This window comes from Camelus dromedarius, chromosome 27, assembly GCF_036321535.1.
Source record: "Camelus dromedarius isolate mCamDro1 chromosome 27, mCamDro1.pat, whole genome shotgun sequence".
NCBI lineage: Eukaryota > Metazoa > Chordata > Mammalia > Artiodactyla > Camelidae > Camelus > Camelus dromedarius.
This window is the reverse complement of record NC_087462.1, coordinates 1572133-1585684: the sequence shown is the minus strand read 5'-3', so window position 1 is coordinate 1585684 and position 13552 is coordinate 1572133. Positions and strand designations below refer to the sequence as shown.

Here is a 13552-nt window from a genome sequence, read left to right as displayed (position 1 = left end):
CAATGGGTCCTCACAGGGCAGCCACTGCCCCGCTTGGTGCTGAGTCTCCAGCCAGCGGAAGGATGGGGGGGCTTGGAACCTGGCTTATGAGGGATGTCCAGTAATTGGCTGCAGTGGGAACTCAGAGGCCCAAAAGGTGCCCAGCTTGGTGTGTTTGAGAAGGTGCTCTGGTGGCTGGGGGCTCTGAGCAGAGAGCTGGGGCATGGGGAGCCTGGTTTCAGAAGCACAGTGTGCTCACCGAGCAGCTGTCCACGCCGCCCTGTGGGAAGCCAGCGCACAGCATGCGACTGCTGATCTGCACCGGGTAGAAGCGGCGGCAGGTCTGCTCACTGAGGAGGCGCACGGCCGCCTTCTGCAGCTGCCGCGCCATGGAGCCTGCAGGCAAGACGGGCTGGGGGGGTCCTTCCTGATGCCCCGGGACCCCCAGCCCTGAGGACAGAGGGTGCGCTGCACCTACCTCCCTCGCGCATGGAGCCCCAGCCAGTGATGACACAGTGCGCTCCGTCGGGGGGCCGGGGCCCCGGCTCGGGCAGGCAGATGGGCCGCACCAGGCGGCCGTGGCGCACGGGCCCCGCCAGCTCGAGCAGCGCCACGTCGTAGTCGAGCGTGTACAGGTTGTAGAAGGGGTGCCTGTGGATGCGCGCCACGCGCTCCAGCTGCCCGCCGGCGCCACTCAGGAACGGCGTGCCCAGGAAGGCCGCCCACTGCCTGGGGTCCCCGTAGCTGTGGGATGTGCGGGGCCGGAGTCAGGCAGACACCCACGCCCCAAACCTCACCCGCCCGCCCACGGCTCCCTGGCACCCTGCCCCGCCGGGTGCTGTGTCCCTGGCCTCACTTGTGCCCCACCCCCAACCCCAGCAGCCGACTGGGGCCCTCGGGCCAGGCACGTGGCCTCTTTGGGCTGGGTGGCTCCATTCTAGAAAGGCGTGGAGGATGAGGGGGACCCACGCCCAAATGCGCTCAACAGGCCACCAAGCACCGAGGTGACACCATAAGCTGTCTTCATTTCTGCCTCACATTAGGTCTCTGGTGGCCCCAGGACCCCTTCCCACCTGCCCGCCCACTTGGCCCTTGGCCCTGCAAGGCGCCTCCTTAGCTGGGTGTCTCGATGGAGCGCAGGGCCCCTCGCCTGGTCGCACTACTCGCACCCTGCACTAGGTGGGCCGGGGTTAGCAGTGTCCCACAGTCCCAGAGACCTTGATGTCACCCGCAGACCGCCATGTTTGCTGGGGAGCTGGGGGAGGCTGGACTGGCCCCTCAGCCCTATGGCCAGGCTCTAGGTGGGTGGGGGAGGAGCTGCACAGAGGAGAGGACAGCCTGGGGACTCCCTGGGGCAGTGGGTGCTGGTGTCCAGAGAAGGCATTCTGGGCAAAATGCAGAGGGGCCACACCCTGAGTTTTCGGGCTACAGTTCGGTCTGGGTGAACCACGGACCAGAGTGTTGGGGTGCACGGGACTCACACATCGAAGCAGTGCGCTGCCGACAGCAGCCACTTGTCAGCCACCAGCACGGCCCCACAGCGGTGCTCCCGCCGCCGCAGCCACAGGCTCACCTGCCACGGCCACTCCCCACGGCCTGCAGCACTGCCACCCACGATCCTGGTCAGTGTGGCCACCGGCGCCAGGCCGCAGTCTGCAGGGGGAGGGGTGGCTGGTCAGTGGGTGGTGTACCGCGCCGCCTCCACGCAGCCCACCCGACACTGCTGCACAGGAGGAGCCGGGAGTGGAGTAGGGGCCTCACCTCAGGAAAATGCCTCACGAAGGGACACTGGGCCTGGTGCTTGGTCCTACAAATGAGCTTCCTCTGGGCTTTTCTCAACTTGTGAAATGCATTTAAGTTTGTTGCCTGTAACCTCGGGGCCACACCTCCCCAGCTGGGGGCCAGGCCAGCAGCCCCACCCATCCCCACTCCTCCAGTTCCTTGCTGTCCCAGGGCTTCTGCACACCCCAGCTGCTCCCCAGGAGGCCCTGGCCAGGCCTCACCCACTCGCGTACTAGCTGGTTTTCCTGGAGGCCCTCCCTGGTGCTCTTCACGTGGGTCCTGTGTGACCCGTGTCCTCAGGGTATTCCCTCCAGCTGTCTCACGCACACGCACCCAGCGTACGGTGCGCCCTCAGAACACGAGTAGGAAGAACAAATGGGTGGGTTCAGGGGTGCTCAGGTACATGTCTGATAGTTCCCACAGGATATTTTGCAACCGGAGTCAGTGCCCCTTCCCCAGCCTGTCTCCCACCAGCCAGCTGTCCTCCCTGCCCTCCTGTCCCTGGTTTAGCAAATACAGAAGCTGGCAAGGGACAGAAGGGCTCAGCTTCCTCACCTGGAAGGAGAGTGGGATACAGGGCCACCTGTCTTGTTCCCTACCAGCCCTGTGCCTCGACCCTCCTGACCCCATCAGGACCTTGTCCAGGACCAGGAGGCCGGGAGAACTTGCCCGAAGCTACAGCCCCTCTCCTCGGAATGCTGCCCCGACACCGAGCAGTATGTGCCATTCCAGGCACCTTCCTCCACCTCTTGGCTGCCAAGTTAAGAACTGCAGCTGTTGGAAAAGTAAGAATCATGAAGCTGAACGCAATACTGAAGGAAAGGACGAAGCTGGAGGCACAGCCCTCCCAGACGTCAGCCAGCGCTGCAGAGCCGCGGTCACCAGGGCAGCAAGGTAGTGCCACAAAAACAGGCCTGCATCGACGGACCAGGACACAGAACCAGAGGTAGACCCACACACCCACAGGCAACTAGTCTTTGACAAAGGAGGCAAGAATGTACAGTGGAGAAGACAGTCTCTTCAGCACGTGCTGACGGGAAAGCTGGAGCCACATGTAAATCAGTAAAGGTAGAACATGCGCTCACACTGCGCACAAAAATAAACGCAAAACAGTGTGAAGAAAAAAGACTTCAATATAAGACAAGACAGGCTAGACCTCCTAGAGAGAACGGGCAAACGTTCTCCCACGTCAGTCGTAGCAGTGTTCTGGGGCAGTCTGCCCGGGCAGTAGAAATGAAAGCAGGAGACAGACAAACCCACAAGTGGGAGCTAATTAAACTGAAGGGGTTTTTTTCCACAGCAAAGGAAACCATAAAACAAAAGACGACATACAGACTAGGAGGAAATGTTTGCAAACGATGTGACTGACAAGGGCTTAATTTCCAAAATACACAAACAGCTCATACAGCTCAATAGCAACGAAAAGCAAACAGCCCAATCAAAAATAGGCAGAAGACCTACACAGACATCCCTCTGGGGGAGGGTGCAGCTCAGTGGTAGCGGGCGTGCTCAACACGCACAAGGTCCTGGGCCCAGTCCCCAGCACCTCCATTAAAAACACGCAGATAAGCCTCATTACCTCCCCTCCCTTAACAAAAACAAATTAAAAGGCAAGCACCCAAAGAAGACATCTAGTTGGCCAACAAGCACATGAAAAGATGCTCAACATCACTAATTATCAGAAATGCAAATCAAAAGTACAGTGAGCTATCACCTCCCACCAGTCAGAATGGCCATCATTAAAAGTCCACAAACGATAAATGCTGCAGAGGGTGTGGGGGGAAAGGAACCTCCCTGCACTGTTGTTGAGAGTGTAAATTGGTGCAGAGATCACAGAAAACAGGATGTTCCTTAAAAAACTAAAAACAGACAGCATGTGATCCAGCAGTCCCACTCCTGGGCACACATCCAGAGAAAATTCCCATTCAGAAAGACGTGAGCACTCCAGTGTTCACAGCAGCCAAGACGAGGCGACAGCCTAAATGTCCACTGACAGATGACTGGGTAAAGAAGTTGCGGTATATATACCCAATGGAATACTACTCATCCATAAAAAAGAATGAAACATTTTTAAATGAAATAACGCCATTTGCAGCAACGTGGACGGACCTAGAGATCATCATACTAAGTGAAGTGAGTCAGACAGACAGACAAATACATCACCTGTATGTAGAAATCTAAAAGTAATATAAATGAACCTACTGACTGAACATTCACAGAGAACAGACTTAAGGTTACCCAAGGGGAAAGGGGGTGGAGGAAGGGATAAACTAGGAGTTGGGGATTACCAGGTACAAACTACTATGCGTAAGATGATAGATAAGGAAGAAGGAAGGCTCCTACTGCACAGCACAGGGAGCTGTACTTAATATCTTGTAATAACCTATAATGAGAAAGAATATGAAAGAAGTACACGCATATAACTGAGTCACTATGCTGTGTACCAGAAACTAACACAACACTGTAAGTCAACTATACTTCAGTTAAAAAAAAAAAAAAAGCCCCCAGGCCGGGTCAGACCCAGGTAAAGCCAGCTACAGAGTTAAAGGGAAGTGGTATCTCTCCCAGGGAGCACGTCCGCTGGGACCCCACGTGCCCTGGTGCCCCTGAAGTTTCCCCCCCTAAAACGGGCACAGCGGGTTGGGGGGTGAGGCCATGCACTCGACAGTGTGCGTCTGCTCGGTCAGGGCCTTGTCCTGCCGTCCAGCCCATGATGGGCTGGCTTGTGTCCCCTCCAGAATTCGCAAGTCAAAGCCCTGAGCCCTAGGACCCTCAGAATGTGGCTGTATCTGGAGATGGGTCCTTAAAGAGGTGTACTGAGGTAAAGTGATGTATTAGGGTGGTCCATGACCCCATAGGCCTGGGGTCCTTACAGGGAGAGGAGATCGGGACACAGACACACTGGGAGGGACGATCACCCGAGGACGCAGGGAGGAGATGGCTGTCCCTCCGCCCCGCAGAGAGGCCTCAGAGAGAACCAGCCCTGCTGACACCTGGCCCTCCGACTCCCGGCCTCCAGAACCGGGAGAAAGCAAGCGCCTGCTGCTGAAGCCTCCCGGGCCACAGGGTGCGGTGCCGGCAGCCCTCGCAGCCTGACCCCTGCCACCGCCCGCACCCCTCCATTTCTCCAGTACCTGGGAGCTGGGGGCCCGCGGTGACCTCTAGGGCATGTGGAAGTGGTGTCTGTCCCCTGGTAGCTGTGGTCAGGCCGGTGGCAGTCCTGTTGGCAGGTTGGCTGGTGGCCCGGGGAGTGGGTGTGCTGGCCACAACCCCTGGGACTGTGAGGCCAGCTGTGGCCCTGCTGGTGGGACTGCTGGAGGGCATCCTCGCGGTGGGCGGCGGGGGTGTGGGGAGGGGCTGGAAGGCCATGGTGTCCAGGATCCAGCCCTTCAGCCTGGTGATTCGCGTGTACACGCCTGGTTTCCTGGCCTGGGCACAGCCGATGCCCCAGCTCACGATGCCCGCCAAGTAAAACACGCCAGGGGTCTCCTCACAGGCCAGGGGTCCCCCAGAGTCACCCTAGAGAGGAAGGCCAGAGGGCCGGCTGAGCATCCCGTCTCTGCAGAGGGCACTGTCAGCTCCCCCATGTGCCCATGGGTGCGGGGGGCCCGCGTGGGGCCTCAGCAGGCCCGGCTCCCGGCCCCAGCCCAGCTGGGGGGCCGTGTGCGACCCTGAGAAGTCACTTCTCTCTGAGCCTTGACTGTTCTTACTTTTGTATTGGAAACACAACAAAACAAAGAGCCAGAAAATGCTAACGAAAAAGCAGCCCTCAGGGATGTCCCCGCCACTGGGAACTAACCGCGGCTCGCTGGCCACCAGCCTTTCCTCTTTTCTTTTCGTTTTAAATAACTGAAGGGCGGCTGGTTTACAATGTTACAGCAGTTCCTGGTGCACAGCCTAGTGATTCAGTTGTGCAGATGCATGCTCTCCTTCGTGTCCTTTTCCGTTAGAGGCTGTCACAAGGCAGCGAGCCTAGCGCCCTGCGCTGTAGGGCAGGCCCGTGGTGCTCATCTGCTGCGCTTGTGGCGGTGTGTATTTGTCAACTCCAGACTCTCAGTTTCCCCCTTCCCCCCTTTCCCCTTTGGTGACCACTAGTTTGTTTTCTCTGTGAGTCTGCTTCTGTTTTGTCAGTAAGTTCATTTGTGTTGTATTTCAGATTCCTTAAAAAAAACTAGGAACAGACTTACCATATGATCCAGCAATCCCCCTCCTGGGCACAGATCCAGAAAAGGGGAAAGCCGTAAATCAGAAAGACACACGCACCCCAGTATCCACAGCAGTACTACTTACAACAGCCAAGACATGGAAGCAGCCTGAATGTCCATGGACAGATGACTGGGTGGAAGATATGTGGTCTGTATATACAATGGAATACTACTTGGTCATAAAAAAGAATAATGCCATTTGCAGCAACATGGATGGACCTAGAGATCATCATATTAAGTCAGTCAGATAGAGAAAGACAAATATCCTATGATATCACTTATGTGTGGAATCTAAAAAAAATGACACAAATGAACTTACTGACAAAACAAACAGACTCAGGGACATAGAAAACAAACTTGTGGTTGCCACAGGGGAAACGGGGGGATGGGGGAGAGGGACAAATTAGGAGTTTGGGATTTGCAGATACACATTACTGTATATAAAATTAACCACAAGGACCTACTGTATAGCACAGGGAACTATATTAAATATCCTGTAATAAATTATAATGGAAAAGAGTCTGAAAAAGAATATATATTTGCATATATAATTGTACTTTGCTGTACACCAGAAATTAACACATTGTAAATCAACTATACTTCAATAAAAAAAATTTAAGAAGCATGATGTTTGCTGTAGGTTTCCATTATATACCTTTCACAGGGTTTGAAATTTTTTAATTTAATTACAAAGGCTTGTGAAAAATTATCAGAGGCTTTTTTCTGTGGCTTTGAAGATGACCCAGTTTCCCCACTTCAGTCTGCTAATGTAATGAGCAGCATTAGTGGAATTCTCCTGTGTGGAGCCAACCTTTCTATGTGACCAGCTCACCTTGGTTGTGATGTATGTTCTTTTTACTACACTTCTGGGTTGAATTTGCTAAGATTTTAATAAGGGGTTTTGCATCTGTGCTGCTAGGGAGAGTGCCTATGAACTTCTTTGTGTGTTTCTTTGGCTTCGATAGTGTAGTTCAGCTAGCTTCTCTTTGTGATCTGGAGCTGACTTTTCCCCTTAAATGGCTCAACAACATGTCAAGCATGACAGGGTCATATGTGTGTGTCCTAGTATAGGTCCCAGCGTCTGAGAGCACAAACGACAGCTTTTTGCATCAGTGTGCGAGTGTGTGCATGCGTGTGCGCGTGTGCACGCATGTGCATGCGTGTGTGTCTGTAGACCTGCCACGTACTTTGAGGCTGCCACCCCATCTGTTCAGACACACTGCTCTCTCTGCATCGTACCTTTGAGGACACCTGGGTGGTCTCCAGGTTTCCCCCACTCCGACTCCGCTGCACTGAAAACCCCTCTCCCTACCTTTGCGTGACCGTCCAGTGCAAGGAGCCTGGGCCCACGTGAGTGGGATTGCCGTGCAGCAGGGTGCAGGCACTCGGGGTGCTGCCTGGGCCCCTCCTGCGCCCTCACCTGGCAGGAGTCGACCCTGCCCTCCAGGAAGCCGGCACAGATCATCCTGTCCGTGAGCGAGAAGTTGTAGAGGGCGCTGCACGCCTTCTGGTCTATGATGCCCACGGACGCCCACTGGAGGATGTCCGGCTTGGTGGCTGCCAGGAAAAGGAGACCCCCCCATCCCCGAGGCCACTTACAGAGGGTCACTGTGCAGTGCCCAGCTTGGCTCTGACAGCAACCCCAGAGGGAGGTGCCACCCCCGTCCCACAGGTGACAAGACAGAGCTCATCCTCGTGGGGAAGCGTCTAAAGTCACGTGGGGGGGAGGGTATAGCTCAGTGGTGACGCGCGCTTAGCACGCACGACGTTCTGGGTTCAGTCCTAAGTACCTCCACTGAAAAATGTATGTAAGTAAATAAGTCTAATCGCTCCCCCCCCAAAAAATAGAAAAAAGAAAGTAATAAAAGAAAAAAATTTAAAAGTAGTCATACAGCGTGCAGGAAATGGGCCCCAGAGGCCCAGCTCGGAGCGCGTGGGCGCCCCCACTGGCCCCAGCAGACTCCCCAGCACCTCGGGTGACCTGCAGGGGGCGCCCCGGGGCTTCCAAGGAATCCTTAGCTCTCGGGCCTCTGAAGGGTCTAACACAAGGGTCCCCAAGCCTTTCCTGTGAAGGTCCACAGAATAAATACGTTATGCTTTATGGGCCAGACGGCCTCTGTGGGGACCTCCCAGCGCTGCTTTCGTGGCGGGAAAGCTGCCACGGGGCCACCTGTGAGTGACCTGCAAGGCTGGGGGCCAACGAAGCCTTATTTATGAGAGGCGGCCACAGGGGACCGCGGGCCGGAGTTTGCGACCCTGAAGTCGTGGGAGGTGGGCGGTGAGCGGGGGGGTGGGGGCTCACCATTTCCCTCCTCCGTGTTACCCCATCCAGAGATGATGCACTTCCGGCCCACGGGGAACTTCTGGATGGCCAGGGGGAGGCAGACGGGCTGCACGTGCTTGTTGAAGACCAGGGGCCGGGCCAGCTCCAGCACGGCCACATCGAAGTCCAGGATGCTGGGGTTGTACTGGGGGTGCAGCACTGCCCGCTTGAGCCCCACCTTCACGGGGCTCCCGCCGATGCCCGAGAGGGATGTGGTGCCCAGATGGGCCCGCACCAGCTCCACCTTCGTGCTACCGGGAAGGGCCGCTCAGACACCCCGCCGCCCCTCTGCCGTCCCCCGGGCACCGGAGGACCAGGGGCCTCCTTTGTCTGGGACAAGAGGGAGCTGGCCCAGCGGCGCGAGGGGCCCCATGGGCGATGACCAGAGGTCAGTGCCGCCTGCCTTTGGGGCAAAGGGGAGGCGCCTGGGCCCCTGTTAGGCAGCCCCTCTGTGGCCCCTTAGAGCGCCCTGCTCCTCCTCCACACTGCCCCCCCTCTGCTCTCCCCATGGATGTCCAGACACACCCATGAGCCTGGGGACAAGGCGGGAAGGCCCCCCAGAACACCGATGGCCCCACGTTCAGACATTTCCCAATGTGTGGGGATTTGATGGGGGGGGTGGGACCCGGTGATAACCAGGGTGCCGGGCAGCTCTCCTGGGCTGAGGGGGCCTTACTGATTGAAGCAGTGGGCAGCTGACAGCAGCCAGCGATCCCCCACCACGGTGGCTCCGCAGAAGTGCCGGGACCCCTCCTTCAGGCTGACCTGCCAGGGCACCTCTCCGGAGGCAGCTCCAAACCCGCCCACGATCCGGGTGGGCTTCTCCAGCACCGGCCTGGCCCCGCACTCTGAGGGGATGGGGGGGAGGTTCGAGCATCTCAGCCTGCTCACTGCACGAACCCCCCCCACCCCGGTTCCAGAGGGGCCTCGGAACCCCGAGCACAGCCTCCCGGCACCGGCTGGGCTGGTGAACCATCGCCTCATCATACAGATGAAGAGGTCAAAGTTGAAAGGTGCCCCAAGGTATCAAGGGAGGTGTGTGGCCCGGCTGGGGGTGTTTGGAAGAAGAAAAAGATAAAATAAGAGAGAGCCCCGTAGCCCGCACGCCAGAGCCGCAGGCGGCTCACTGAGGTCTGGGGGCAGGGCAGGGGGCAGGTGGCTCCACGCCGTGCAGGTCTGCGGGACAGTAAAGGGGGCCAAGATGGGGCCTGGGAGCCACAGAGCTGAGACAGATGTGGAACACGTGAGCTTTATGTGGGTGGTGGGCCCGGGAAAACTCCAGGTCAGCCTCTCTCCCACCCTGGCCCCACCGTTGTGGTCACCGGCCTCTGGCTGACCCTGCCCGACAGTCTGTGTACACCTCCTGCCTGAGTTCATCACACGCTAAATGCAGAGGCTGACCTTGTGCCCTGCCTGTGCGCGTGGCAGACATCACTAGTCCATCACCCATCTCTTGCCCACGGAGCACGTCAGAAAGCCAGCACCAATCCCCCCACCCTGCATCTGGCGGACGCTGACTTCTCCCTGCCTCCCCAGGAAATACCTTGCGGCTTAGAAGCGGTGGCTGAGTGGAGAGGTGGGGTGCCGAGGGCCAGCGCAGGTTTGGCAGGGGTGTCGGCCACCAGGCTCTCGGAGCTGGTGGGCCAGGCAGTGCTGGGGACAGCGGGGGTGGGAGCCACCGTGGGGGCCAGAGGCTTGCTTGCTGTGGTGATGGCCTCCAGGATCCAGTCACGCAGCCTGGTCACTCGAGCGTAGACCCCTGGACGCCGGGCTTCCGCACAACCAATTCCCCAGCTCACAATGCCAGCCAGGAAAAACCTGCCAGAGGGCTCCTCGCAGACCAGGGGTCCTCCCGAGTCGCCCTAGGAGGCGAAGGCACGCCCTCAGGAGGGGTCAGGGAAAGCCCTCTGTCAGTCCCGCCTCCGGCAGTTGAAAACCCGGCCTAAAGAGGCAGCGCCCCCGCCCCTCCTCGTCCCTGGAGATCTTCAGTGCTGCCCCAGCGGCCGAGGCTGGCAGCACGCTGCCCTGCTGGGGCCTCCGGCGTCTCGCCGGCAGCCGCGGCTTCCTCCCAACCCTGCAGGATCTGCCCTCACTGTCCTGTCTTCTTGTTCTCTGCCTTCCCCTCGCACCTGGCTCACTGCGACTCCCTCATCTCAAACACAAGCTTTCTCTTGCTAGTTCCCGGCATTTTCTCTACCTTCTGGTTCTGATGCAGCAACCTGAGGTCATGTAGCAGCCGCTCCCCACCCACCCAGCATTAGAAACCAGAGCAAAGATGCAAACTTAAAAAAAAAAAAAAAAAAAAAAGACATTCATAGCCACATGAAAACCAAGCAGAGGCAGTCTTGGTGGAGGACCAGAGACAGAAAACCCCCCTCTTAGGGAGAGAGGAGCCTTGGGTGGAAGCCTGGGGGCCCTTCCCAGATGCCATGGCTGGGCCGGCAGGGCATGGTCTGGGGCCTCTGGCCTCAACCCCAGGCGCTCACCTGGCAGGAATCCACCTTCCCATCCAGATAGCCGGCGCAGAGCATCCTGTCGGTGAGCGAGTGCCCGTACAGGTTGGCGCACAGGGCCTGGTCCAGCAGCTCCACGGTGGCCTTCTGCAGCGTCTCCGGCTTGACCACTGCCCAGGACGGGGAGAGACAAGCAGGGTGAGCCTTCCAGGGTCCCGGCAGCCACCCCAAGCCCAGAGGCTGAAAGGCCTCTGTTCCCTGAGCCTGAGTTTCTGCAGCCACAGGGGAGCTGCAGCCCCCAGCTTGGAAATGAGCCAGGAATAAACACTCCACAGGTGCCCACCGATAACCCTCTTGGCTTGGACAGTTGAGTGGTGTCAACGTTAACACCCCAAGACTAGGCTGTGCCCCTCCCTGCCCCACCAAACCTGCCGGAATCTTTCCTTAAACCAGCTGTAGCTCCATCCTGGCTAAACATGGAATCAGATGATGCAGCCTTCTCAGACCCTCCAGGGTGTTCGCCCCCTGGTGTAATCCAAATGCCACAGCCTGGACCAGCTACCCCGGCTACCCCAGGCCCTTTGCACACGCTGTTCCAGCCACCTAGAATGCTTGTCCCTGCAGAATCTGCCTGCCTTCCCCCTCTCATCTCCTATTTTAAGTCGCAGCTCCCCCTCCCCATCCCTGCCTTATTTTCTTCCATCGTGTACATCACCATCCGCCACGATCTTGTTTAACATCTACCCCCACCCCCGGAACGTGCTGTCCAGTCCAGTAGCCACTGGGCACACGAGGCTCCAAATGCAGATTGAAATTCACAACAATGAAATAAAATGTAAACTCAGTTCCACAGTCACCCTGGCCCATCTCATGGGGCAGCTGGCTCCCATAGCAGATGGCACAGATGTGACCTGCATCCACCACCAAATGACATTTGATCAGTCGGAGCTGGTCTGGACTGGGGGCTCCATGTGGGCAGGGGTTTGGGTCTGATCTGCTTCCTGCCCCATCCCTGCGGCAGGGACGCCTGGGGTCAGCTGAGGCATCTCCATCGAGGACCCTTTCTTCAAGCTGTCCCCGCCACCAACTCATTTCTCTTGCTGTGTCCTGCGGGTCTCCTTCCCAGCACTTGTCACCACAAATGACAGCTGACTGTAGGCACTTCTGTTCTCTAAAGTCCCCCGGACACTGAATTAGCACCTACTGCACCACAGCTCCTAGGGACACGGGGGCTGGGCTCCTGCCAGCCTCTGGTCACAACCCACTGGCACATACCCTCGTGAGATGTACGCTTCTGTTTAAAAACACCTTATCTAACATACGTTGTGTATTCAAGTACACTGAGCTCCAGCCCACAGGGCTGTGACTCCCACTGGAACGAAGCTCATGTAACACGCATGCTTTCTCCCCAGAGGGCCTTCCTGTGCTTGGGACACTGACCAGTGCTTCTGCTGTACACGTGGGGCCATTAGATTTTGTGAAATCGGCCATAAAAAGCACAAAAATGCAAAACAAAAAGAAGTGGCAGTAAAGGGACCACGAAAGGACACCAGCTTCCGGTCTGAGCTGGCCCAGGGAGGCAGGGCGTCTCCACCTCTGGAATAACTCAAACTGCACATCAGGGAAGGGCCACACACCCCCCATAAATGACTCCTAGCAAGGAGGTGGATTCGCAAATACGGAATCCGTGAACGATGAGGCCGGATAGCTATGCTTTGCTTTGCTGGCCGCCTGGGCGCGGGGCGGCAGATGCTTACGGAAGTCCTCCTTGAGGTAGCCCCAGCCCGAGATCAGACACTTCTTCCCAGGCGGGAAGACGTGGGTGGCGGCCGGGAGGCACACCGGCTGCACGTGTCTGCTGAAGGGCAGGGGGCCTTGCAGCTCGAGCACCGCCAGGTCGAAGTCGGCCGTGTCCGGGTCGTAGGAGGGGTGCCTGATGATCCGGGCCACGCGGGCCCGCACCGTGCTGGCCTCCGAGCCGCTGAGGAAGGTAGTGCCCGCGTAGGCCACCCACTCCGTGGGCTCCTGGAACCTGCAGGGCAGACAAACCCCACCTCAGAGGCCCCACCGAGGATGCGGCTGGAGGGTAAGGAGAGCGAGGCACCCACCCAGGGGAAAGATGTCAAGGGGGCACCCCAAAACTCAGCCACTGAGACTAATAATGGTATTTTCATGCAACACTGTCGAAACTCAGAACTAATGCAAACAAACAAAAGAGCATGGTGCACAAATTATCAACATTTAAACAAAGACAGGATCCACAGGGCTGGGATTAGGGCAAGGCGAGCGAGGCCCTGGACAAGGGCTGGCTGCCAGGCGCAGTCGCACAGCCGCTCTCGCTCTCAGCTGTGACGGCGTCACCACCGGCATGCAGGAGGCTGTCCTCTGCACAAGTGTGCACGGGAGTGGTCCAGCGGGTGCCTAGCATGCACAAGGTCCTGGCTCAACCCCCAGCAACTCCATTAAAATAAATAGAAACCTAATTACCTCCCCGCTAAAAAGAATAAAAAATAAATTCAAAAAAAAGTTTTTTCATCCAAAACAGAAGATCTAAGAGTTGGAGGTGGGTGGCAGTGGAGGAAGCTCCAAACACATTAGATACAAAACAAAACAAACAAAAAAAAGTGCACAGGAGATTCAGAGGTGGTGGGTCATGATCTTTTCTACTTAATTTCAAATGGTTTGGCAAGAACATATACATGTAAACATATGTGTGTAGGTACAGACAGACAGATGAAGAGCCTGGGAGAGGAAGTGAAAATGGAAAAATATTAACAGCCCTTGAAATCAGATACAGGCATGCGGGTGTT

The 13552-nt window shown here is 57.2% G+C and overlaps 1 protein-coding gene across 1 annotated transcript in view; it reads right to left on the bottom strand.

Moving 5' to 3' along the window:
- TMPRSS9 (transmembrane serine protease 9) overlaps positions 1-13552 on the bottom strand; it is a 29378-nt gene that overhangs the window by 470 nt on the left and 15356 nt on the right. The window contains exons 8-17 of the mRNA XM_064479678.1: positions 12500-12774; positions 10776-10912; positions 9833-10151; positions 8966-9137; positions 8269-8540; positions 7387-7523; positions 4896-5280; positions 1461-1632; positions 458-723; positions 239-375 (exon numbers count right to left, since the gene is read on the bottom strand). Coding sequence (XP_064335748.1) covers positions 239-375; positions 458-723; positions 1461-1632; positions 4896-5280; positions 7387-7523; positions 8269-8540; positions 8966-9137; positions 9833-10151; positions 10776-10912; positions 12500-12774 — 2272 coding nt within the window. The remainder of the gene's footprint in view (positions 1-238; positions 376-457; positions 724-1460; positions 1633-4895; positions 5281-7386; positions 7524-8268; positions 8541-8965; positions 9138-9832; positions 10152-10775; positions 10913-12499; positions 12775-13552) is intronic.